We start from the raw sequence: 23,857 nt of genomic DNA, 5'->3' as shown, positions 1-23,857 counted from the left end.
TTCTGCCCGCAAGTCTAAAACTGCTGAGTTACAGAAAGGCCATGCCTCGGCTCAGGTCACTGCTCTGTGTTCAATAATTCAGTGCATCCGTTTCTTTTTCAAAGCAATTTACATTCATTGCAGACACAGAACAAGGGATTGGAGCTCAGGAGGTGCAGTGGGTACTCCACTAATCACAGCATTGGTGATTTGAAACCTGAACCCAAAAAAGACCAAAATACCTCGCCTGGTGGCTCTCACGCACTCAACCTGTGAGAGTTTGTGAGAATATGTGAATGAGAGCCAACTCCTGACGTGAATTTTTCAATATTTGTTACAAAGATATCAACCAACCCAATCGCAGCATTACACTAGCCTACTGTGTTTGCTTCGGACTGATGCCCAGTGCGATTACTTCACCACAGTGGGGGTTCGCTTGTGTCTCGTTCTTATAAAAATAACGCAGCCTCTGGAGAAATGCTTTATAAGCGGTCATGTCTGCAGCAGTCCAAAAAGAAACAATAGGAGTAATGGAGAGAGTTAGAGCCTCCTGCACCTCATTTAATGCACACTCCTTTGCTGATTCGCCAAGTCAGGTTTCTCTGCAAGCACTTATCCCATTTTAATAACGCAAAACAGAGTTACTGCAGACAGAGGAAAGAGAGATGCTGGAGGGAGGAACGAAGGCAACAGGCATTTCCACATCAGCCCGACAAAAGGAAATAAGGCGGAACAGGAGGAGGAGAAAAAAAGGTGAGGGAGGATGCGATTAAAATGTTTAGAATAAAATGAGCAACATCCGTAGCTTGGAGGAAAGACAAAGGGGATGCAAGTGGAAGAGGAAGAGGATGAGAAAGCAGAAAGCAAAATCATCATTTTGGAAGGTCAACTCTCTCCCTGAATGCCAGTCAGACTGAAAACAAGAGCCTAAAAATACTTGATGACTTATCTGATGCCAGCATAAGCCGCAAAGACTGCATGTTGACACTAAACTTCATATTTTTACTGTTTCAAATATTACATTTCAATTCCTTTATCAAAAAACAGTGATAAAGCCACTACAGTGTCTGTATTCACACACTGCCAGGAGCTCAAGTTGATAAAGGTGACAAAGAGAAAAAGGCACAATATCTGCCAGTAAGTAAGGCATCAAGGTTCTAAAGCTTCTTGATAAGTAACACCCTGTGAAACGTGTGCACTTTAACAGTATTTTCACACGGATCACTCACTTATGTGTAAATAAAACACTGATTGTGTGTAACGAGGTCACAGAAAGTTGCTGTCTTGAGTGGGAACCTTGTTGTTGCAGTTAAATTCTACAGATCTCTCTTGTTGATTACAGAACTCGACTTATTTCTCACAAAACTAAGAGGCTACATGTGGAAAGTCTGCAGACTGCAGGCATTTTTAGAAAAAAAAAATGATGATTGAAAAGTACGATACATGAGTATTGTGCTTGGTTACATAATCCCCAACATAATGTCAAGTGGCTATTGGACGCTAAACTGGACACATCTGCCTGAAAAGAGGATTTAAACTGAAACCCACATTGTCATCTCTTCTGCGCACTTCCACATTACAATCTGTTTCACAGTTCACTAAAAAGAGAAGCTTCCGACTCATTTCAGGAGCTTATGTGGAAGGAAATTATCTGTTTTATCAACAACACGTGTCAGCGTGTGTGTATATGTTTGTGTGGGAGCATTTAACAGAAGAGTTAACATTTTCCTGCTGAACGTGACACCTGTTGCAAGTCTGGGCAGCTAGCTCCGCTGTGGCTCAAGGTTTTATTGTTAAAGAGTATCGACTTAGAGTCACACCTTTTCTCCACCACAGACTGAGAGTTTCTGTCTCATTATCGCATGCGTCCTAAATTTAGATCAGACTGCTCGACACTGCAGGCTAAGGAATAAATGAGAGCCTTTAGGTGAAGATTTGCTCACACAGGTTTAAAGGAAAACATTTTCCCTCTGGGATTAATAAAATATTTCTGATTCTGATTACATATATTTCACTGTAGACATTTTGTTTTTCTACAGAATTCCAAGGGCACCTTTAATGGCACCTATAATGGCATTCAATAATTAACTGGTCATTTTAAAGGACCTAGTTTTTCTTGTAATTACACAAATCGTCACCCAAGCTTTGTTAAATGCTCCATGCACGTCCTGCTACATTTTATGGACAGTAAAAAAGGAGCTACAGCATAAACACAAATCCAGAGACACAGATGTACCACATCGTAATTTACCCTTTCTACGTGGAATCAAGTTTAAAAAGAAAAAATATATATATTTCAGAACAAAACAAGGCCACTTCCTGAAGTTTTGCTTTGCACAAATCCTCAGTAAAAAGAGTTCAGCCAGACACTAATGGATGGAAACACTTATTTCTATTTCTTATTAGTAGCTTCGGATCAAGTGTAAATAATTGTCAAGATGAAGACGTGGCCTTAAACTTGAACCAAGTCAGCATCGAGCTGCAGCATCAGGGATGCCAATTCACCGCCCTTAATCAACAGTTGCAATTAAACAATTTGCTTCCATAACCACCTGCAGTAAAAGCCAGTTTTTAGACAGCTGTGAAATGTGTGTCTCTTTTATGAGCGAACAGCAGCGATCAGGTAGCTGTGTGTGAAGAGTAAACGAGCATTCCTCAGAGTTCAGTTTCCACTCCTCTCTTACGGCTCTGTGGTTTTTTGGTGTTTTATAATGTTCAGAGTACAGTGATCAAATAAAAGTGTAGCCTTTTACTTTTAAAGTATCAACTTTCATATAACAAATCACATTTTGTCAGGTTTGTCAGAATGCTTTGTATGTTTAAGAGAGGCAGACAGCTGCAGCACCATCAAGAACCTGAAGCCCAATTCAAGAACATTCTTGACACAAGTTGGTTTACATTGGACAGCAAGTGACAGTATCTCACAGCTGGATTCATAGGCCTGAGTATAAACACAGTCGCTTATTGTTTTTTTTAAACTAATGATACGGCAGCATTTCCTCTCATGAAGCATCTCTACAGTAAGTGTTTTATGGGCCTAAGCTTTTACAAGAAGTAATCAACATTATGGCCCATATACAGCACAGTTCACATTGCAGCAGAGCAAATGAGTCGTCTGCACATACAGGATGCATATATTTATATGTAAACCTCTGCAAAGGCACACCACAGACACTGCTAACTGTAAGTGTTTGGACGGTGAGGAGGTGATGCTATGGTTAAAGACTAAAGATACTTATTTAAATATAGTGGTGTGTATGGTAGACTCCTACTTCCTTCTTCTGTTTTAAAATGATAAGATTGCGTGTTTTAAATTATGGCATGAAAAAAAAACCTGTTCTTTTTCAGTTCTTCTTTCAGTTCCTGGAACACATTTCTAATCCAGTAAATCATTCAGCATTTCCTCAAACATGTATCTAGTGTGCTGCTCAAAACAAAGACACAATGAAAGCAACCTATAAGTGCAACTTCTCAAGATGTTGCATGCTGCAAAGAAAAAAAGAAACACGTGTGCATGCATCAACTGGATTCTATACGTATACAAAAACACATTCTATACCATCATGAGACATACAAGGACGTCATGAGCCATTGTGTGACTGCCATGCAGTGTAACTAAATCAGTCCCCCCCAAGCTAAAATATTTACCAGCCTCAGTCCAGCTGGAGTCCAATACTCCACATCAAAGATTCAATAGATCAAGGGGCATGATGGCTGGACTTGTACTTCTTTTTTCTGCTATGCTAGCTATAAATCTATATATACACACATGCTATTTATGCAGAAAATCATTAGCTTAGAAGCACATTTTTTAAAAACCTTTAAAGTCCAATGTTAGAGGCAGCTTGTTATATATAAATATCATATAATAACATGACTGCGATGATTGGCTTTACCGCAGTTGAATGCAGCCCATAAAATATCAAAATAAAAATGCTTTTTATGCTGTTGAGTCCAGCATTTTGCAACAAATGAGCAGTTACACAACAAAGACAAATGTGTCAAGATGTTGCATATTATACATGTGGGTGTTGGTGCTCCTTCCGTTTTTCTTAAAGAAATTGGTGAAATTTTGAGCCAGTGTGACGGTAAATGCATGCATGTCTGGGTGTTTTTTGAGTGTGTGTCAGACAGTCTGCGTGACAAAAGCAAGGCAACAATAGCAGAAGAGCTGGGCTCAGTCATGCCCTAATTTCCTTCTCCTCCATGCTACGTCACAGACAGAGGAAGACCCCCAACCCCCACTGTGCCATACTGCAGCGGCAACACACACACACCTTAAGCAAGAAATGTACACACACACACGATGTAAAGTCTGCATATCTAGAGTGTAACTGCACACAAAAAGATGCACACAGACACACCCTCTCATCTTTGTTCCTAAGTGCAGGCGAATGACTTTTCAGACAATTCTTCCTTTTCCATCTTTCTGCTTCCTCAACCTACATTGCAGCCTCCTCTATAGAAAATGTAACAAAATAAGAGCCATGTCATCTTTGAAACACTGAAATACAATGACAACCCCCTCTTCCCCTTCTTTCTCTCCTTCTCTGCCCCACGGCTCATACTCTTCTTTGGGTCTTTAAAAAGAGGGTCTTCCGCAGCCATCAGAATTAGTTATGGTGTGGTGTGTGTTTGTGTGTGTGTGTATGACCCCCATCTATCAGTGTGGTTGACAGTTCAGCCACTGAATGACTGCCATTAGCCTACTTGTTACTCACCAACAGCATAGTGGGTGGCTACAGGAAAGGCAGAAGGTGAAAGGGGCAGATGTGCTTTGCAACAGTGCTTGGTCCATCACAGGGAATTCCAATTTCAACTTCTTCTCAGACGTTAAACACAGCAGTTCACAGTTAGCAGCATGTTTGTGAGGTTGCTAGGGGCAGTTAAAATGTTGATTTAAAGTCAAAGTAAATGCCTAAAACAAGGCCATTATCAAGATGGTGCTAAAAGGAGGAGAGTAGTTTTTAACCAGTAACAGACAGGATGCAACAGAGCAACACATGCCTGAGCAAGATGGGTGCTTTTACAGTCAACACGTTAAAATATAACGGTAAACAACCACTCTGGTACAAAGTGGTCAGTCAAGTTGAGATGGCAGCTTAGTTTACAAAATAAAACATATAATGCTCTTAGGTCAACCACCATGGGCTTCTTTGTCTCTATAGGACAGTATGAGGGATCAGTATGTGTCCTCACATGTTAATCCTCCATCTGGTAGCATCATCTCATCAGGAGGTTGAGATGATGCTATAACCTGCACATACAGTACAGTGAATACATGCCTCATTAACACTTGTCACAAATGTAAAAAAACTAGTATTTTAAAAGTAATTTTTTTTAATGGTTTACATAAACATTTCCTTCTTTCTAAGGAAAAACCATAAATCATGAATCATCTTTCTTACATTTAGTAATGATTTGGCCCTGGCAAATGATGGTTCACAGGTTCATGTGATGAATAAGTGGTAGAGGCCCTATAAATACACAGTGAGGATTAATGACAGCTGTTGTGGAAAGAGCCTCACCATGGCAATGTGAAAAATGTGAAATTGTGTTCCTTCTTTGCTGTTCTTCTCAGCAACACATTTAATGAGTTATGGAGTATTTCCAATATTCAATTATAACTATAAATCAGGCTTGTGTAGACAGTGTGTCACATCTACAAAGACTTCAAGACCACTGAGATCAACAAAACATAGTGTCACCAACTACGGTATGTTGAATTAAATCTAAGTGTTACACCATTAAAACAAGTTTAGAAAAGTTACATGATGATTTAAGCCCACTTCCATTTGAGATTATACCGCAAGAAAAAACATGTGAAGACGCCGAAACAAACATCCGTGTCGAGCCAAGCGACACACTTTCAGTATGAAAACATTGCAACGTCATGCGTGGTTGTCTATATAAATGTTCTAAATGTGGCGTTCTGTTGTCCTTACAGCACCGGTGAATGCCGAGCTGGTAATTAGGGTTTGTTTGGCTGATTGAGCCATGTCATGTTAGAGGTGGAGCAAAGAACCAAACATTTCTTCAGCTGCTGTAATAACAAGCTAGGTCTGCCCTTAAATGACATCTGGCTAACACAAAAAACACACACACAGGCATGTGTGTGTGTGTTTCTGTTTGTGCATCTCTACATCTGCCATCTTAGTTTGTGTATGTTTCAAAAGTACTTCTTCATGAGAGACCTTGTGGTTTACAGACTCCATACTGCAGCAGAGGTTGTGTGTCTGTGCGTGTGTACAGGCTTTGGTTTGAATGTGTCTACATGTGTAATTGCTACATAAACCAGTCTGACACCCACAAACAGGATGGCGCTGCTGTAAATTTGCAAGAGTGGCGACTACAACTGTGTGACAAAAACTTAAAAAATGACTGTGATGTCCAAAAAAGAAAAAAGAAAAAAATACGCTTGCATGAGAAGAGAAACTAAAAATTAAACCAATCACAGATTCATACAGTTCAGAGGCAACTAGCTTTGCTACCCAACCAGCACAGTAAATGGTTATTATCACCAGTAGCAGAGTGACATGATCCACCATTGTGATTAGAACCGTGTCCATAGCAACGGGCTGTTATACATAGCAACAGTCTGCTCTTTAGAAATAACAGACCACAGCATTCCAAGAATGTTGGTATATGCCCTCTCAGAGCATTTCTCTGATTTACAATATTGCAAAGGCACCTTAAAACAAGAGTTGTTAAAAAAAAAACAAGACACCAGTGCCATCATACAAGCATGGCAACAGATGTTCAACTTTTAAACAGAACTGCGTGTGATAACCGATGTCCTATTTTGTCTTTCCGTGGTCACACATGTAACCGTTGCAGCACAAGTGAAAGATGACAGAAGGCAAATAGCACCAAACGTAACTTTAGGGGCTTCCCAGGAATAGTCACACATATCTCCCTCAAAGCTATAAAAATTTAGCAGATGGAGGTGTGAGGAAAGATGCTTCACACTAAATTTATAGAGCAACAGCCGAGAAAGTTGATTTATCAGAGCAGAAAGCACACAGTGGTGTGTAGTACAGGTATAAAGAGATCAACAACAACAAAAAATTTGCTGACTGGCTGTTGCCAGGCTGCTACTACAATAAAATGACTCTCATCCCTGCCTCTGTAAATCAGGTCATGTTGTTTGATTTCTACATCTCAGTAATGGACAAAAGCAGAATTGTCTTCATATCAGCTGACTGAACCATTGTGTTGACAGAGAGCTGACCTGGTTTGCCTTTAAAGGTACAGTAGGAAAATTAACTGGAAAGCTGATCTGCTGCGGATTTTCCAAGATTATTCACACAGCTCATATTCAAATATGAGCTGTATGAATAATACACCACAAACAGGATGTACAATCTACTGAGCTTGTCCTATTCATTGGATTAGCCAAGTTTTGGGGCATCTGTGCTACACTTTCTTTATTATTGAAGCCAATACTTTGGGTTAGCTTTAGATGACCCATCCTTCAGTCATCCTGCTACAGGCCTCAGCATCTCTCTGCACAGCTGTGTGCTTCTGATTTGGTTACTGTGTTTGTTGCGCTAACGTCCACCCTGAGTCTAGGTCTGTCAGTGGGTTTCCCCACCCAGCTGTCAAGGGCTAAGTACTCGGTCAGAGGGGAACTGCTGGGAATTTCTCCATTAAACTGTAAAGCCTTGACCTCTTTGTGCACATCACTTTTTTTAAAATTTAGTGCAGACACTGCTTGTGGATTGGTCCCCAAAAAGTGCATGTACCCACTCATCCAGGTGTATTTATGCAGACAGACACAACAAAGTGTAAAACTGATGGCTTTACACACCCTGACTCGCCTTATTAACCACCAGGAGAGGGAGAGAAAAAGCTACATAGTGGTTCAACCTTTTATCAAACACTTTGCCAGCACTCACCATCAGCGTGGGTGAAACACACAGTTCACACTCCCTCTAAATGCCTTATAATGCAAGCTGATGGGAACAGATGTGCTGACAGTTTGAGAGGACAACAGCCCCAATTCAGCCTCTGTTATGTCTTATCAGTAACACACAGCAGAGTGTGAGGTGTCCTCATGACTTCAATCAAAGTTGGACTTACTGAGTGGCAGGTATTTCTCTCTCACACACACACACTAACACACACACACTTACTTTTCAAAGCCTGGATCAGCGCCTTGCCATCTTTAATAAGCTCCTTGATGAACTTGTTGGTTTTATCCAGCTCCAGTTCGTGAGACTTGAGCCTATCTCTGAACTGCGGGCTGTCCAGGTAGCAGTCACTGAACTCCAGGGCAGGTAGTCCCATCTTTCTGCTCGGCAAAAAATAAAAAATAAAAGAATCTCCGACCAGCAGGAGAAGAAGGAGGAGGAAGAGGAGGAGGAGGAAGGAGGAACAAAATGAAGAGAGAGAGAGAGAAGACCTGTGCTGCGGCTGGAAATGGTGGAAAATCCAATTTACAACATGTAAACAACGGGGCGGAGGTGAATCCAAGAGATGGCTGCCCACATCACACGCTTCTGGTATGTTTTTTTAAAAAGCTAAAGTTGCCACAAGTCCTCCTTGTGTCTTCCAGCGGGGCAGCGAATCTGACAGCAATGATGTAAAAAGTCAGAGCAGAGTGAGGGAGAAAAAGGTGTCCACTTGCTCAGGTAAGCCGGTGCTGCATTCCTCTCGACAGACTCATTCTGGAGCGGACAGAGTCCAAACGGGGGCGAGGCGGGAAGGAGGGAGGCAGCCGCCGAACAAAAACACAACAAAACTCGCCTCGTAAACGCGGTGTCTTCCCAGGGCGGTTTAAAATGCAATGCTTTTGCGCCCCAGCCCCGCTCAGCTCAGCCCCGCAGAACGTAATCAACCTACCCCGACACGGGATAATCCTCTGATTGACGTCTGCGTGGACCAATCAGAGGGCAGGACAGAAGAGCTGCCTCTTTGGAGGCGGGAGTGTAGTAAGAGACACCAGCGAAAAGATAAGAAAAAAGTAAAGAAGACTCACTCTGACGGTTTTCTATAAACGATGATATATTTTCGCTCATTTAGTCACCCTAACTACTGGCTTTCTAGCTAATGGTTAGCTTGACCAAATACCAAGTTTTATCTTACAGTTGTGGACAGATCAACACAGATTCCTAGAGCCCCATGGTTAGAGGCAATATGCAGCTTGTTTGGCATATAAACCTGTCAGCAATTGTTAATAAATGTTATTTAAATCCAGTTATCAATCTCTTTCTGGGGACAGTTTTTTGTACTTTTCACTGATCATAGTCCTCAGGAGGACCTTGTGTTAACCATGTACCACCTTGAAACAACAGCTATGTATCTGCCAATATTAAGAGGAACATAACACCAAACATATTGAGTTTAGTCTCCGATAAAATATGAAAAATGAAACTCGTCCTATAAACAGCAAATGTTTACCATTTATACAAATGATCTGTTTAGTCACAATACAGATGCAGTGGTATTTACATTCTAAAGGTTGTATAACCACAATTTATGTTGATGTTCAAGTCCCCATTCTGCAAAAGTGCCATTAAAAAATGCATTTAAATAGTAAAAGGGTCCAAATATACCCTGTAACTATTCATATTCATTTTATTTTCTAAAGACATTTAAAGAGGTCACAAAAGTTCAAGACAAGAGCGATGTATGCTGATGCTTTGCAGGTCAGCCTGTATTAAAATATTCAGCATGGCATCCTCTCAGTCATAGACGATCTTTGCATGCAGCGGTTCTGGAGCCTGGTTGGTGTAAGGAGACGCTGATGTCATTTCTACAGAGCGGGGAATTTCTGTGGAGCTGACTCTGCCTTGGATTAAAGCCTCCACCGCCTCCATCATCTGTGGCGCCCTCTGTCGGCCAACATTGTGTTGATGTTGACAAATGGACTCCAGAATATAATCTATAGATAATGCCTTTCTCATAGTAGATTTTACAGTACATGAAATAAATAAATAAATAAATAAAGATTGTTGTTCTAATGCTGTTACTGTGGGATGTGAGGGGCCTATAGTGGCTATTGCATGTAGGCCTATGTCACTGACACTTGCAGTTTGTGGTTCTTCTGTCAAAACCGTTCACATTTAGAAGTGCTACTTCCTCTGCCAAAGCAGAGCACAGCATCTGCTCGCTTGCTCATTTTTCCATCTGCCACCATGTGCTGTACACAGACAGCCATTTACAGGAAGTTGCCTGTTGTTTGTGTGTAAATTCTAAAAATGCAGGAGGCTCATTAAAAAAAACAGACTGTAGTTTGTAGACAATGAAGTCAACACAGCACAGAGAGAGACAAATAAAATGAGAATGGAAATAAATAAAAAATTATACATAGCTAAGTAGTGCCTGATGAGCGGGTTTTAAATGATGTTCAACTCTAACATGCACTCTGTATTTTCAAAATAAAAGTGTCATTCTTTAATTAGCTTTTAATTTACGATAATTATTGTTACTCACAGTAGCATCAGTGAATGTATTTAAAGATGGTGGTCGTTATCAATATCAGCACCAGTGTTAGATCTCACCAGCTGTTTTATGAACATCAAGAAGCTGTTAATTAGATTTCCTTCCCTGCCAATAATTACGTCTATTGCATCCCCATCTAACAGAGTCCTGTCAAGACCAATGAGGTTATGCTAATATAATATAATAATTAAATAAACTACTTTACACTGCCTATCTCTACACTGCTACACCAAGAAAGATTTAACACTGTGTGTAGCACCTGTTGTGTTATACTGCCATCTCCTGGTATCCTGAGGTGAGGAGAGGAGAGGAGTGGAGGGGAGAGGAGAGGAGAGCGTCCATTAAAAGGAGACAGAGACCAGGCAACCATTGTGAATAATTCACCAGCCGGCACAACGCTGCTGTTTATTGTCATGCTGGTGTGAGACAGACAGTGAAAGTGTGCAAAAATATCCACCGCACTGTTCTAAGAAGCCATTACCACCATTTTGAGAAATGTCAACACCCCTCAGCACATATCTGAATTTTTTAGGGAGTGCATTCAGAAGGCCTGATGAGAAATGCTTTTAATGTGTCTCTGCAACATGATGAATTAAAAATCCTCCTCTAAGAGCTATAGTGACTCCAAGGGTTTGTTGAAGTCTTTTTTAAGAAGTTTTTTTTAAGGAATTGTTACAAAGCTGGAAACTGGGCGAGACACTGACACTTAAAAAATGATTAATTGTATCAGAAATCAATGCTCCCCTGCTCTCCTGCCTCATATTACTCTGCCTGTACAGACTATATTTGTTGATTGATTGTCTATATTTTTGTTTCTGCTGACTAAGCATTCTGTGGAATGTAAAGCAGGTCTTGGGTAATGTGATCTAACCGTCCTGAGGGAAAAGCACCTAAGCAGAAACCTGGCTCGGGTTTCATTATGTAAGATTAATTGCGGCCATTCTCTTTGTTTTTCTTTCATAAATGTTTATATTGTGTTGCTCACCAGTGTTTCCAGGAGGACACCGCTAACAAAGAATGTATCAGTGCTCAGTCAGACAGGCAGCATGTCCAGCTGGTTCCCATGGCCTGGACACTTGCGTCACTCTGTCTCAGCTTTTCTTTCTTGCTCTGTAGTTTAGGGTGGTAATTTTAGTCCTGACACTGGCCTGTTAAAATGAGTCTTGTGACGAAGCTGGTGAGGGGTGAGGGAGAGGGTGGGTGAGGGGTAGGGAGGAGTACAAATACATACTTAGGCTCCTAAAGTCCAGACATTGCTCTGGTAGAGAGGAGAGGTGAAGATTGGTGTAAGAAAGAAGAAGAAGAAGAAGAAGAAGAAGAAGAGGTGGCAAGAAGGACATGCTGGCTCATCAGGAGCACTGTCACATGACCTGCTCACAGGTAGGTGACTGACCCATTAGACCTAATTCACACACAGTAAAGGGCAGTAAAGGGAACCTGTCTTACTTTTTGGAATACTAAAAAAATAACACAAATAATACTAAACAGATACATTACACACAACACTGGAAAGTGATGAGTAGCCTAAAGCAGCAATTTATCAGGGTCAAAGGTAGCGAATCCTTACGTCTGTTTGATGTCTATCCAAACATACACACAGGTCCAGTGTCACCTCCCACACATCCGCACTCTGACTCCATCCTTGTTTGTACTTTTGACGTCATTCCCACCTGCCTCTCCGTCCGAAGGTCACCTCAAAGCCAGCCATATCCCGTAATCCTCCTCCAGAGGTCTGCTTCTTAGGAAAACAAACAAACAAAGAAAAAAAACAGGCTGGGTGATTGGATCAGCCTTGCATTCTTGTCTCCCCTGTACTCAAGATGTTCCAGATGTGGTCCCGCTTGGCTCTATCATTGCAGCTACACCTCTGGGTTCAAATGACAACAAAGACCAGAGTTGTTACAGTACCACTGCTGGCTGGGTCTGTCACTGGTTGTCTGTCTGACTTCGTGAAAGTTAGCTGCTGCTTTGGGATCTCTACCCTTCAAGGTTGTTGCAGACTGAACTGACATTGTGGCTTTTTTTTGTTTGTTTTTTTTGGATAAGCGGTTGAGGAAGTAGTCTGCAGTGGACCGGGCTGGCAGGATGCTTTCTTAAGATCTTAAGGGTATAGCTGCTGGTGATTTGTTTGACGGTGTGAGGAGAAGGGCTCCACTGTTTGACTGGTGGATCGCTGTGCTATGTGTTCAACAGTTACCTCCTGTGGGTCAGACTCTTGCAGCATGTTGTTGCCCACACGTTGTTTGCTTTAGCCTTGCACTGATTTCATGTGCAACGTTACATCACTGCCATCTGGGTATTATTTTCACCGAGTAAGGATCAAAGTGATGTTCAATAAGAGAACATGCTCAGTCATGTAGCTGCTCTCCCTGGCCTCTGTCCAGAACTGATCCCTGGGTGGTTTTATAACTTCATGAAAAAAAGAGAAAGGGAGATACAGACAGAGGTGGAGGCAGGGGTGGAGAGAATTTCCTGCAATGATAAAAATGAAGGCGGCGTTGTCCTCCTCCTTCCTATTTTTGTGTCTCAGACACAGTCCAGGTGTCATGAGCGGTGAACACAGTGCTGGATCTCTCCTGTTGTTACAGACGCAGGCTGCTTCGTCCGTGTCTCAGAGCCTCTGTGGGATGTCTGAGGGAGACGTTACAGTGCTGCCGCTCGGACCAGCCTCTCTGGACCTGTCCAAGCAGGAGCAGAGGACACTGACCAGGCTCTACAGTCAGAATGGAGGGTATCACCTGAGGATCTTACCAGATGGAAGTGTGAAGGGTGGAAGGCAAGAAAATGACCCCTATGGTAAGAAAAAGAAACGTGAAACTCTTGTATTAGAGAAAAGAAATGACATATACTGGCTGTTAAAAAGATTCAAACAAAGGAGGAGAAGAGGTTTGAACCTGGATTCATTCATGAATGAGGAATTTTCTAAAACTATGATGAATAACAAATCCTCTTGTGTAACGGTTACATGCAGCAGTTCTGGTAAAGCTGCTCAAGTGATTCATTTTTCCCAGAAAAAAAATAAATGCTGAGCAAAGGTTCAGACTGTGTTCACACTGTGTTAAAGTAACTTTATCCTGTGCTCACAATGGCAACAAAAGTGATACCATGCAGCAGTGCTGCCGTGTGTGTGTTGCAGACATCCTGAGACTGAAGGCTGTGAGTGTAGGTGTTGTGGTCATCAAAGGTGAGACGACAGGACAGTACCTGGCTATGAACAAAAATGGACGCCTCTACGGATCAGTGAGTGTTTTGTGAGAATGTTGCCAGCCATTGTTCCTCTTTCATAAGAGCTTTTTTCTTGTGACATAACTCAATAATTACCCTTAGTTAATAACTTGCCATTGGGCCATATAAAACAACACATTAGCAACATAAGCTAAGCAAGTACATTCAGGCACTTTTATCACTTTTACCCTCCCTTCATTTTCTTGCCTCAGCAAGCACTGAATGATGAGTGCTACTTCCTGGAGAAGTATGAAGAGAACCACTACAACACGTATCGCTCACAGAAGTATAACTGGTATGTTGCCTTAAAGAGGACCGGACAGACCAAAGCAGGACCAGACACCCAGCAGGGTCAGAAGGCCATCTTTTTCCTGCCAAGGTCTGCAGGCAACATGTCTTAAAGCTCGAGGCAAACACACAATGACGATGTTCTACAGAGATCAGAGTATTCCAACTCGTATCCTCCTTATATGATAAACTCCCTCTCACTGCAGACAGAAAGCGAAGTGAGGCCTCAGCGTACGTCGGCTTTGACAAATGGGTGTTCACTTTGAACCCTGGTTTGAAATACCACTGCTGTCGGACAGCTTTTACACAAGAATAGTTTTATGGTTGATCACGTCTGGCACAAAGGAAACCAACAAAGCAATAAAAAAAAAGAAAAAAGAAAGCGGATGTGGAATTCAAACTTGAACAAACAATCTACAGCATGATAAATGTCACAAGCAGACTGGCTGTTTGATTGTTAGTCTTGTTACCACATTAAATATAACTATGATATTGTTTATGTGAGCTTATGTAAGTTAAGGCAAAGGAGAACTAAATGCTTGTAAACACCAAATGTGAAATGAGTGAGCCAGGGCCGGCCCAAGCCTTTATGGGGCCCTAAGCAAAAATTTCATACCACCACCTCAGCATCTGATGCTTCGTCAACCTATAAGCTGCAATGTGTGTGTAACATATCCACTATCATTACCATACCATCTCGTTTGTATCAATCGATGTTATTTTTTAAAATATATATGTTATCATGAACTTTTGGTGCTCTTCGGGGCCCTAAGCGATTGCATATTTCGCATATACCTTGGGCCGGGCCCTGAAGTGAACTGTTTAATTCTGGTTAAAGGAGAAAGGAAGGAAGCAGTGCAGGACTAAATACACCTGTCTGTCCAGCTGCAGCTTCCAGTAGTTTAATGATAAAAGTTATTTCTTATTGTTGTAAAAATATTAATAAATGTTTAATATAATAACATTTAATTGTATTCAAAAGATGTGCAATATGCAGCAAATAAGTAAAAAGTTACCTTAAAGTAATACATATTGTATTAAATGTATGACATAATTCTGTATTATAATGATAATAATAAATAAATAGTATTTTCGATTTACTGTGCTTATCATTACTCATCCATAAATCTGTTGCTAATTAGTTCACATGTGTGTTTACATTAGTAAATCACTCAGGCGTCTTTTCTTCAATGACAAAATCTGCCACAAGAGGGCAGCATTGTTTTAGTTCTGGTGGTGACTTCATTCGGTCTGAGGGCGCTGAAAGCTCCTTAGTTAAAAAGTCTTTGGTTTATTATAGGCACACATTCAGGTCTCACCAAATCCCAGTAAAAATAAATCATGGATATAGCATGTGTTTATGCAGCTGTAGATGCTATATGTGGGTTATAACACAGCACACACAGTATGTAACTGTAAATCCATGTGAATGATAAACGCGTCTGAAAAAAGAATTAACAAGACCCCATACATTCATATAAGCAGAGGAAGTCGCTACATGACTTCTGCTGACTGGAGACCATTATCATTGTTTATATAAAAAAAAACATTATTATTGTTCTAATTAATATATTTTATTTTTGTAGTTTTTGCTGTTAAAATCTGATCAAAGTAGATCAAACTCGCCTAAGTGGATATTCTGATTCCTAAAAACACTTTCTTAAAGACCTAATCTGGGAATAATCTGAGATCCTTATAAAGGAACTCATTTGTTGCTGCTTCCCAGTTCAAATTATTGCCACTATGAAGTTGTAACAGCACACACAGGAAGACCTCCATTCACCCCAATCAAGTCATTTCGCCACATTTTTGGAAGAGATGGCATTCTTCATCTAATCCACACTTAATGTGTAACGGCTGAAACAGAACATGGCCTGAAACGCTGTTTCTGACGCTGCCAGGAAAAAGATTCTGCAGGAAACACCGGAGCATGGTTTAAAATGTTTGGGAGGACTGGAGCTGATTCATGTCTCCAACAAGTACCATATTATTGTGGGATTTAAACAGAGTTGGCAACAAGCATTACAGTAGGATTATCACTTATCCAAGTACCAAGAGTGTGACAAATTACTGAGCAATAGTTCTGCAAAAAAGACTGTAAATGTGAGATCAGAGCTGAAGTAAAGAGCAATTCCTTGAATTGTGTTTCAGGCAGTTTTACATTCAATGTGTGACTTGTGTCAGATCAGTTTAATAGCTCTTATCTTAAGGAAAATGTAGTTTTTAAAAATTGAATATGATAGTTACTGTAGTCAGGTAAAGGTTTTGGTAAGTAAACAACACAACATTATTTATTTTTTATTTATTATTATTCTAATATAATTTATTCTAGCATAACACAATAAACTATGGGTTAGAAAAGGGTTACTTGTATACAAGCAAGGTACAATTTAGGGGTCGGGCTCCTGAGGGCCAACGGCTCTGGTTGGTGTCATCACTTTTTAATCAAGTCAATTCAGTTTTATTTGTGTATTATAATTTACAATAAAAAGTTGCCTCTAAAGCCTGATCTCTGAGTGAGCATTGGCAAGAAACACGTCCCCTTTAACAGGTTCATAAGGAGGGACTGTCCTGCTGATGGAGGTGAAGTGGAGGTAGATAGGACAGAGAGGATGAAGAGAATGAGAACAGGCAGCATGTATGTGCGCACTCAGCAGCTCACTCACTGACTTCTAATTTCAAGTGCATGTCTGTGATTGGAAGTGGTAAATCACATAATTCAAATGAATCTGTGTGCTGCCTCAGGCTCAGTCAGAGGTGTGTTAACTGTTTCCACCATGGTGGGTCGGACATTTACCCAGGGGTCAGTTCAGCTCTGTAACTTACCTCTGATGTCAGCTCAGAATTACAACACAGGTGCGACAAAATGCTTCAATATTCACCTTAAGCAGGACAAAGTGGATTATTTAGGAGTGGTTAGCTCTCTTAGCTCTATGTCTGATCTAAGGATGCATGTTGTATCCTATCTAGTGTCATGACACTAGATAGGATATACTTCATTGTTTTTGAACAAGTCAAAATTGTTAACTCTTACTGGTAATCACAAAAAAAGTAGTTTTCACTCACAAAAGTGATTTTGGTTATATACATTTGGTTATAAAAGGGTGCATGTTGGCCTGTTGACATGGCTGTCAGTGGACAAATACTGGCTATTACACAACCTGTGACCTCTCTTTTACAGGACAGTGTCCCTGCTTCTTTCCACCAGGCCACCCTGTGAAGCAGCACGCGCACACACACATACACACACACACACAAAACACACACAAACCTGGTTGGCCATTGGCCTGCAGGGCTGTGCAGGGCAGGAAGGGAATCATTCACTGTAAACTGAACAAGGACTGGCTTCCTCTGGGAGTCCCCTAGCCTGACAGCAGCCAAGATCCCTGCAACACAAACCACTCTAGCAGACACACATACACACACAAATCAACACATACACACCCTAGAACTAGGACACATTCTCTCATCTGTTACTCGTCTCTCTTTCCTCAATTCTGTCTTTCTCTGCTCTCGCTTCCTGTGTCTCTCAAATTCTTGCATTTTTTGACCTCTGTCTCTGTCTTACTGCTTTCTCCACACTCCTTATCGCTCTTTTTTTTTACCACTTAGTTTTAATGTAGTTTATATATGTTCTTTGCCTTTGTGGGTGTAGGAGAAAAAAGTCACAAAACGCCGGCTCTGCTCGACCCCTCCTTCTTCAGCTCTCATCCTGTTCTGGTGGCCTCGTAATGAAAACAGGGACGCTTTGTCAGTGTTACTGTATGCATGCTTTTCCCTTCACCTTTCTCCTCCACACAAGCAACCGCTCACACATGCACCAACAGGAACGGAAACAGGGGATGCATATCCGTCAGCTGATCCAACTGGAAATGCTGACACTGGTCGCCCCATCTGCTGCAGCTCGCCTGAGACATGAGGAGAGAAAGGCAAAGAGAAGGAGAGAGAGAGAGAGAGAGAGAGAGAGAAACTAGGGGGACAGAGAAGGGAGTCAGAGGGAGCATTTTGACAACCCAGAGAATCGCCCGGATGCTTGTGGTTTGCCCTACAGCAACTGTTTTCCTAATAGATGCTTTGTGCTGGATAGACACATTCTGAGGGGCTCCTAGCATGCAGCGTTCCCTCAGAGAGGGCGAGAGAGCAAATGGCATTTGTCAACCAATTGCCTCCACAGAATACAGCAAAGGGGAAACTGGCACAGTTGTTATAGAAGCTGATCCAGAAGAGGATCTGGAGGCCCGAGAGATTTCGGCGTCCCCTCGTGTTTTCACTAACTCTTGTCACGTGCCGCTCGTTTAGCTCGTCTCCCTGCCATTTCACGGTGGCATATGACCCCTCTTCAAAGTATAAGCTGAGAGTTCCTGCACTGTTCTGCTGAAACAAAGCAAAACATGATTAAGGGTTGAGTTTAACAAAGCTATACAATGCCGCTGATGTAACTGATGAAGCAGTGGCCAGTGGTTAGAGAGTTTTTCTTTTTTTCTTCTTCTTTGCTCTCATATAATTAAAGCCTTCCCCGGATTAAATGATTATATAGAATATAAATGTCAATGTGACATCAATTCATTTTTAACACTATATACATTAAATATGCCATTTCTCCTTTGGGGGACTAATAAAGGATTATCTAAGAATGTGTCTGATTGAGCCATTAGGGTTTGCAGTCCCTTGTGATGTCACTGTGTGTTATCCATGCAGGAAAGTTGGCCTTTTTGGCCTTTTTTCTTCGCTTTTGGAGCCTGCCCCTAGAGGCTTCAAAGTGAACTGCAGTTTGTAACACTTTCGCAAGGGCCTTACGTCTCAGCCCTGACAGTCATCACTTGGGTAGAACCAAGAATTCTTATATTCTCATATCCATTCTATAAATGTACTTCTAAATTTCAGTGTGTCAGAATTTGAATCTTTTAACATGAACAGACATTTACAGTCCCTGCTAAAGACAATAGGTTAAAACAGGTTGATTATGATTAAGTCGTTTCCACTGTGTGTATCGATTTCTCACTGTGGGAACAATGGTCCACTTTCTGTTCTGATTCATGGACTTATCCCCAGTGTCAACACAGGAAGTATCATGTCTGACACATGGGAGGTGGAAAATAAGGATATTGAATCAGGATACACTCAACCACAAACAAAACCAAGTCATGTTTTTCTTTTTATTAATCACAAACATAATGTTTAAATTTTAGTCACCAATTCAAATGTCTGGAGTAACCCTATACATTTTTTGAGATGTGGGTCTGGGTGTCTTCCCAACACACCTGCACACAGTATGACCTGTACGCACACAGCCCCATATAATCAAAGTGTGACTCTCTAAATTACTGTACTTCCACACATTTGACTGAACTGTCATCCATTGTTTTAGTTGCGAAAGCACACACACACACACACACTGTATCAAGACCGGAAGTTTTAGTCTGTCTTCTCAGCTGTGATGTCTCACATTTACAAATACACTCACACACACACACACAGACCAACTGCAGTGATGACGCGTGATGGTCAAAAATATCCTGAATGGAACAGTTAGCTGTGAAGTCATTTTTTTTCATTTCCTTTTAACATCCCTGGATATTTCAGTGCTGGCTGACACCAGAGGTCATTTCAAACACACAAAGACACACTAAATGATTAACAACCCTTTGTGAACACAGTGGCAACTGACATGTCCCGTAGCATCTTAAAGGAAAATGGAGCTGGAGAAAAAAAAACACTATTAGCGTTTCTTTCTAAGTATGTGTGATGTTTCAGACTTCCTGATGACGTTCAGAGCAGGGGAAATGGCCTACTGTTCAATTGTTGGCAGTATTATTCACCCCTATCCCATTGTAACATCAAAACAGAAAGCAGAACCTCAGACAGTCATGAGGAAGGAAATGATTATTTTGATTATTAGTGCAACTAAACATGGGAAATCATGTCATAGACCGAGCATTTTAGCAAATTGAAAATGATCTAAATAAGTAATTCCCTTTAAGATAAACATGTCTCCTTTTTATGTACCAAATGGCACAGGAACAACACGTAAAAGCACAACTTCAGTTGTGTCAAGAACCTGTTGAAAAAGGTATTACAGTCTCCTCTTTTCATTTCCCTGGAAGTCGTCATGGAATAATTCTTATTCTGGCAGTGAATGCGTAAGCAAAGCCATTACTCCCACTCTTCTCTGCGCCACTGCCCAGTCTCCTTTCTGGGAAAGAGACGTCCAAGTTTAACCTCTTATCGCTTCCTTTTCCCTCTTCCTCTTCCTGTCATTCAGAACATGAAAATACAACATAAAAAAAAAACGTGTCCAAGTGAAGGAAAAATAGATCTCTGAACAAACAGCTGAAGCCTATTTTTGGCAAATATCTTGCATTCCTCACATCCCAGATATCTCGCAGTGTTTGGTTGTGGCTGTGACCATGTCATTGCAGGATGCTGCGGCTTCCTCTCTCTTTCTTTCTGTCTTACTCACTCCCTATTTTATTCTGCTACCACTTCCTTTCCTTTCTGTTTTTAGGCAACATCCTTTTTGTGTGTTCCCAGACCAGAGGAGTAGCTATAACTGTTCTCTCGCTCTGCAAACGGAATGTCTAAAGCAAACTAGCCTTTTGAAGTGGCTCATTGTCTGCTGCTGACCTCAGCAGGTGAAGAGGTGGTGATGGTGGGGGGGGGGGGGGGTTAAGAGAGGGAGGGGTTGGAAAGTGGGGACTGATGGAAAGGTGAGTGCATTAACCAGAGGAGGACATAATACTAAAGCTACACTGCTTTTTAGATGAACCATGTATTGCATGAACTTGTGACATAGATAAATGGCATAGATTAAATTACCATAACATGCTAACTACACTGAAAACAGATGACAAACTGCCATGCCAAGGACATGCTCAGACCTTCAGTCGTCATGGACAGAGACTTTAATCAAAGACAGACTATCTACAGAGAGGCGGGAAGAAGCCACGCAGATGGCAACATGGAAGGAGATGCTGGAGGATGAGAAGAACTGCCTGTATCTGATAGTAAATATTTGCTGGCTCACTTCACCACAGCATCAGAGCGGGTGGTGAGCGGGACAGTGAAGTAACTTTGACCCCGTTCACACTGGGAAAATCAATCCGGCTAGAGCGGGATTTGGGCCGTATCTGGATATATCCTGATAGTTTTTTCTGAGTGTGAACACCGCGAATCCGGCTATATCCAGATTGATTTCAATCCACCCCTCGGAGGTAGAGCTAGCCGGATTGGCTCAAATGTGGCTCAGGTCTGAACGCAAATGCAGCTAGCGAATCCGGTTAGCAATGTACTACTTCCAGTTCACAGGGGTGGTGAAAACGGCCTGAACGGACTCTGTATATTACGGGGCGCCACCTTGTGGTTTGGAGGACTGCAAACAAGCCGGATTAAGCTGGATTGAGTGCGGACACGCGTGTGATAGCCAGATTTGAAAATAGGTCTGAACGTATCCAGTTTAAAGACTATCCAGATACAATCCTACTCTAGCAGGATTAACTTTCTCCAGTGTGAACGGGGCCTTACAGGTTTATAAACACGTCCTCATGAAATAAAATTAAAATGCCACATTTCCACCAGATATGACGTTTACACTAATGAAACATACAGATCATGTTGACCAGCGTCATTTGATTATGGGACCGCCGCAACCACAAAAGTCTAAATAAGGAGGTAGGATAGGGATAATGCCCTGCGATTGACGGGTGACCTGTCCAGGGTGTACTCTGCCTCATAGTTAATTGTGTCTGAATTTGGCATAAACACTACTGGCTATAGGCATTAAAATAGGGTATTAGTTTAGTTATCTTAAAATCAATAAAATCATCAGATTAAACACATTGTACAAGGAAGATTGTCCTCATCACATGGCGCCCCCAGACATACACATACATTTTCAAGGACTGAAATATCAACCTCATGTCACGTTTTCCTGTTGAGTACGGGTGGAAGTTTTTCCTACTATAAGGTTACATGTATAGATAGATGACAATCTCAAATAATGTGAGCTCAGAGAAATCTGCTGAATATTTTTGCCTGAATCAGCAATAATGGTATGAGCTTATGAAAACACAGTGCTGTCCACTTAAGCTGCATGCAACTCTGCATTAGTTTGAGGTGAAAGCTCCACATGATCATTGTTCAAAGTGCTGCTCCCAAGATGAACTGCAGAGCCAGTGATTTATAAGGGAACTGCTTCAGGCGCACTCTCAACATTGTTTTACAGCTTCATGGTGCCTTCCAGTGGACCTCAGGGCACAGGCCGGTCCTACAGGTACAACAGGAGGGGGGGATTACCAGTACTTTTTCCAGTGCTTTATGATACCCTTTGTTCTGGATTATTCTCTCAACGGACTGACAAACTAAAATAGAAATATTTGTGCTTTCATTTTGTCAAGAAATAATCTTTGCCAGGTTAGATTTGAAACTAAGCTCAGCAGAACCTTTAATGCATTATTTAAAAAAAAAGGAAAGAAAAAAGTGCTACTGTTATGAGCATTAAGGGAACTGGCTACTTGCAAGGAAGTGGAGTATAAGTCTAAAGAAATATGGCACACTTATGAAGAAAACAGCAGTGTGAAGTAGAAGGCAATACATTTAAAACAAATATCTGTAAAACTGTCCCATTTGAATCTTCCTCCATTGTCCCAAACCCCTCTTTTATTCACTATTTTCAGCCTATCCTCAAAATGTGTTCGGATTTCTCAAGTAGCATCTCTACAGCTTGTGAAATGTGTTTAATGTGACTTAACCCCTCACCTCATTAACCAGTAGGTTTTATGCCAAATCCAACCACAATTCAAAACAAAACTTAACTACAGGCAAAAAAGGAAAGTTGCATGTATTCCTACCTCTGAATGAACATGGACTTTTTGAGGCTGCATCAGTCCCACGATCAGACGATGTCCGGGAACACATCCATGTTCTGTCAATATGTCCATATGTCATGTTAGCATAGCACGACATATAGCATGTATTATTGAGTGATTGATTATTGTGTTGCCTATTTTGCTCCATGAATGGATAGGTTATGGACACAATGACACCTTTCAAAATTCACGTGGTTAGTAATGATATGCTTAACACTAAATATTGTGAATAGAGTTTATTAAATTTTAATAGTGTCCTGTGGTGCTCATAGAATTATGACAGGATTCAAGGATGTAATGTGGCGTCAGGGGAGGTCAGGGTGGAAGTACAGGTCAACACAATGTTAGACTTTAATATGAGAGTAATGTTGTTGATATTATTGACAGTACTGGATGAACACGCATATCCACAAATAACATAACATTGTAAGTGCATCATAAATTTGTCAGCACACATTGTGTGAGTGTGAGTGTGTTACAGTGTAGAAAGAATTCAGGAACATTTTGTCCAAGCAGCTTTTGCAAACATTCCACCACTGACTCCTTCCTCCTCTTCTTCTTCTTTTCTGCATTTGTGTCTCTCATTCAAAAACACAACCTACTTAACACACACACACACACTTACTCCCTGCCATGGCCCAAGGCACACAGTGTACAGTTACTCACATCGCCGGGAAGCGGAGGTATGACATCACCTTATCATCTCCTGTGGGCCCATGGGAAGACCAGAGGGAGAAGAGACAGAGAGAGACAGAGAGACAGAGAGAGAGCAGAACAGAGTCAAATAGAGGCAGAGAGATAAGAGCGGGCTAAAATGGAGAAAGATGAGGCCAAAGAAGGTGAAACATTTATGAATGTCTGATGTCACTGATGACACAAATATGATGAACGAACTGTTTTCTTCTTACACAACTGCTGCAATAAAGTCGATACCGACAACTGCACACTTGCTTTATATTGCATGAGGAGACCTCTGAAAACAATCACCGCAGTCAGTGTAATAATCCCAGTTATGCGTGCTCTGAAAAGAGGTCAAGTTGAGGAAATAAACAGTG

General features: G+C 41.3%; 2 protein-coding genes across 4 annotated transcripts in view; one reads left to right on the top strand and one right to left on the bottom strand.

Moving 5' to 3' along the window:
• The window catches only part of LOC114445972 (rho GTPase-activating protein 26-like), a 57,188-nt gene extending 48,375 nt beyond the window's left edge, over positions 1-8,813 (bottom strand). Inside the window, exon 1 of the mRNA XM_028421338.1 lies at positions 8,115-8,813. Coding sequence (XP_028277139.1) covers positions 8,115-8,268 — 154 coding nt within the window. The 5' untranslated portion in view covers positions 8,269-8,813. The remainder of the gene's footprint in view (positions 1-8,114) is intronic.
• A 2,838-nt stretch (positions 8,814-11,651) lies between these two features.
• LOC114445992 (putative fibroblast growth factor 1) lies at positions 11,652-14,245 on the top strand. 3 transcript variants are annotated; one of them, XM_028421370.1, is made up of 4 exons: positions 11,652-11,805; positions 13,014-13,221; positions 13,562-13,665; positions 13,863-14,245. In XM_028421370.1, exons 1-4 carry the CDS (start codon positions 11,764-11,766, stop codon positions 14,049-14,051), a joined length of 543 nt encoding a protein of 180 aa, XP_028277171.1. In that variant the 5' UTR covers positions 11,652-11,763; the 3' UTR covers positions 14,052-14,245. The 3 variants fall into 3 exon arrangements, with proteins under 3 accessions (XP_028277171.1, XP_028277172.1, XP_028277169.1); XM_028421371.1 differs by lacking the exon at positions 11,652-11,805 and adding an exon at positions 12,145-12,414; XM_028421368.1 differs by lacking the exon at positions 11,652-11,805 and having other exon boundaries at positions 12,474-13,221.
• Positions 14,246-23,857: the final 9,612 nt, after the last annotated feature.

This window comes from Parambassis ranga, chromosome 14, assembly GCF_900634625.1.
Source record: "Parambassis ranga chromosome 14, fParRan2.1, whole genome shotgun sequence".
NCBI classification, from domain to species: Eukaryota; Metazoa; Chordata; class Actinopteri; family Ambassidae; genus Parambassis; species Parambassis ranga.
This window is presented reverse-complemented; position numbering and strand designations above follow the sequence as displayed.

What these genes read in the sequence shown, in the direction of transcription:
- LOC114445992 (XM_028421368.1), top strand. Translation starts at nt 12,903, where the DNA reads ATGATAAAAATGAAGGCGGCGTTGTCCTCCTCCTTCCTATTTTTGTGT. An exon ending in GCAAGAAAATGACCCCTATG is followed by an intron (nt 13,222 to 13,561) that starts GTAAGAAAAAGA and finishes TGTGTGTTGCAG; the next exon opens with ACATCCTGAGACTGAAGGCT. An exon ending in ATGGACGCCTCTACGGATCA is followed by an intron (nt 13,666 to 13,862) that starts GTGAGTGTTTTG and finishes TTCTTGCCTCAG; the next exon opens with CAAGCACTGAATGATGAGTG.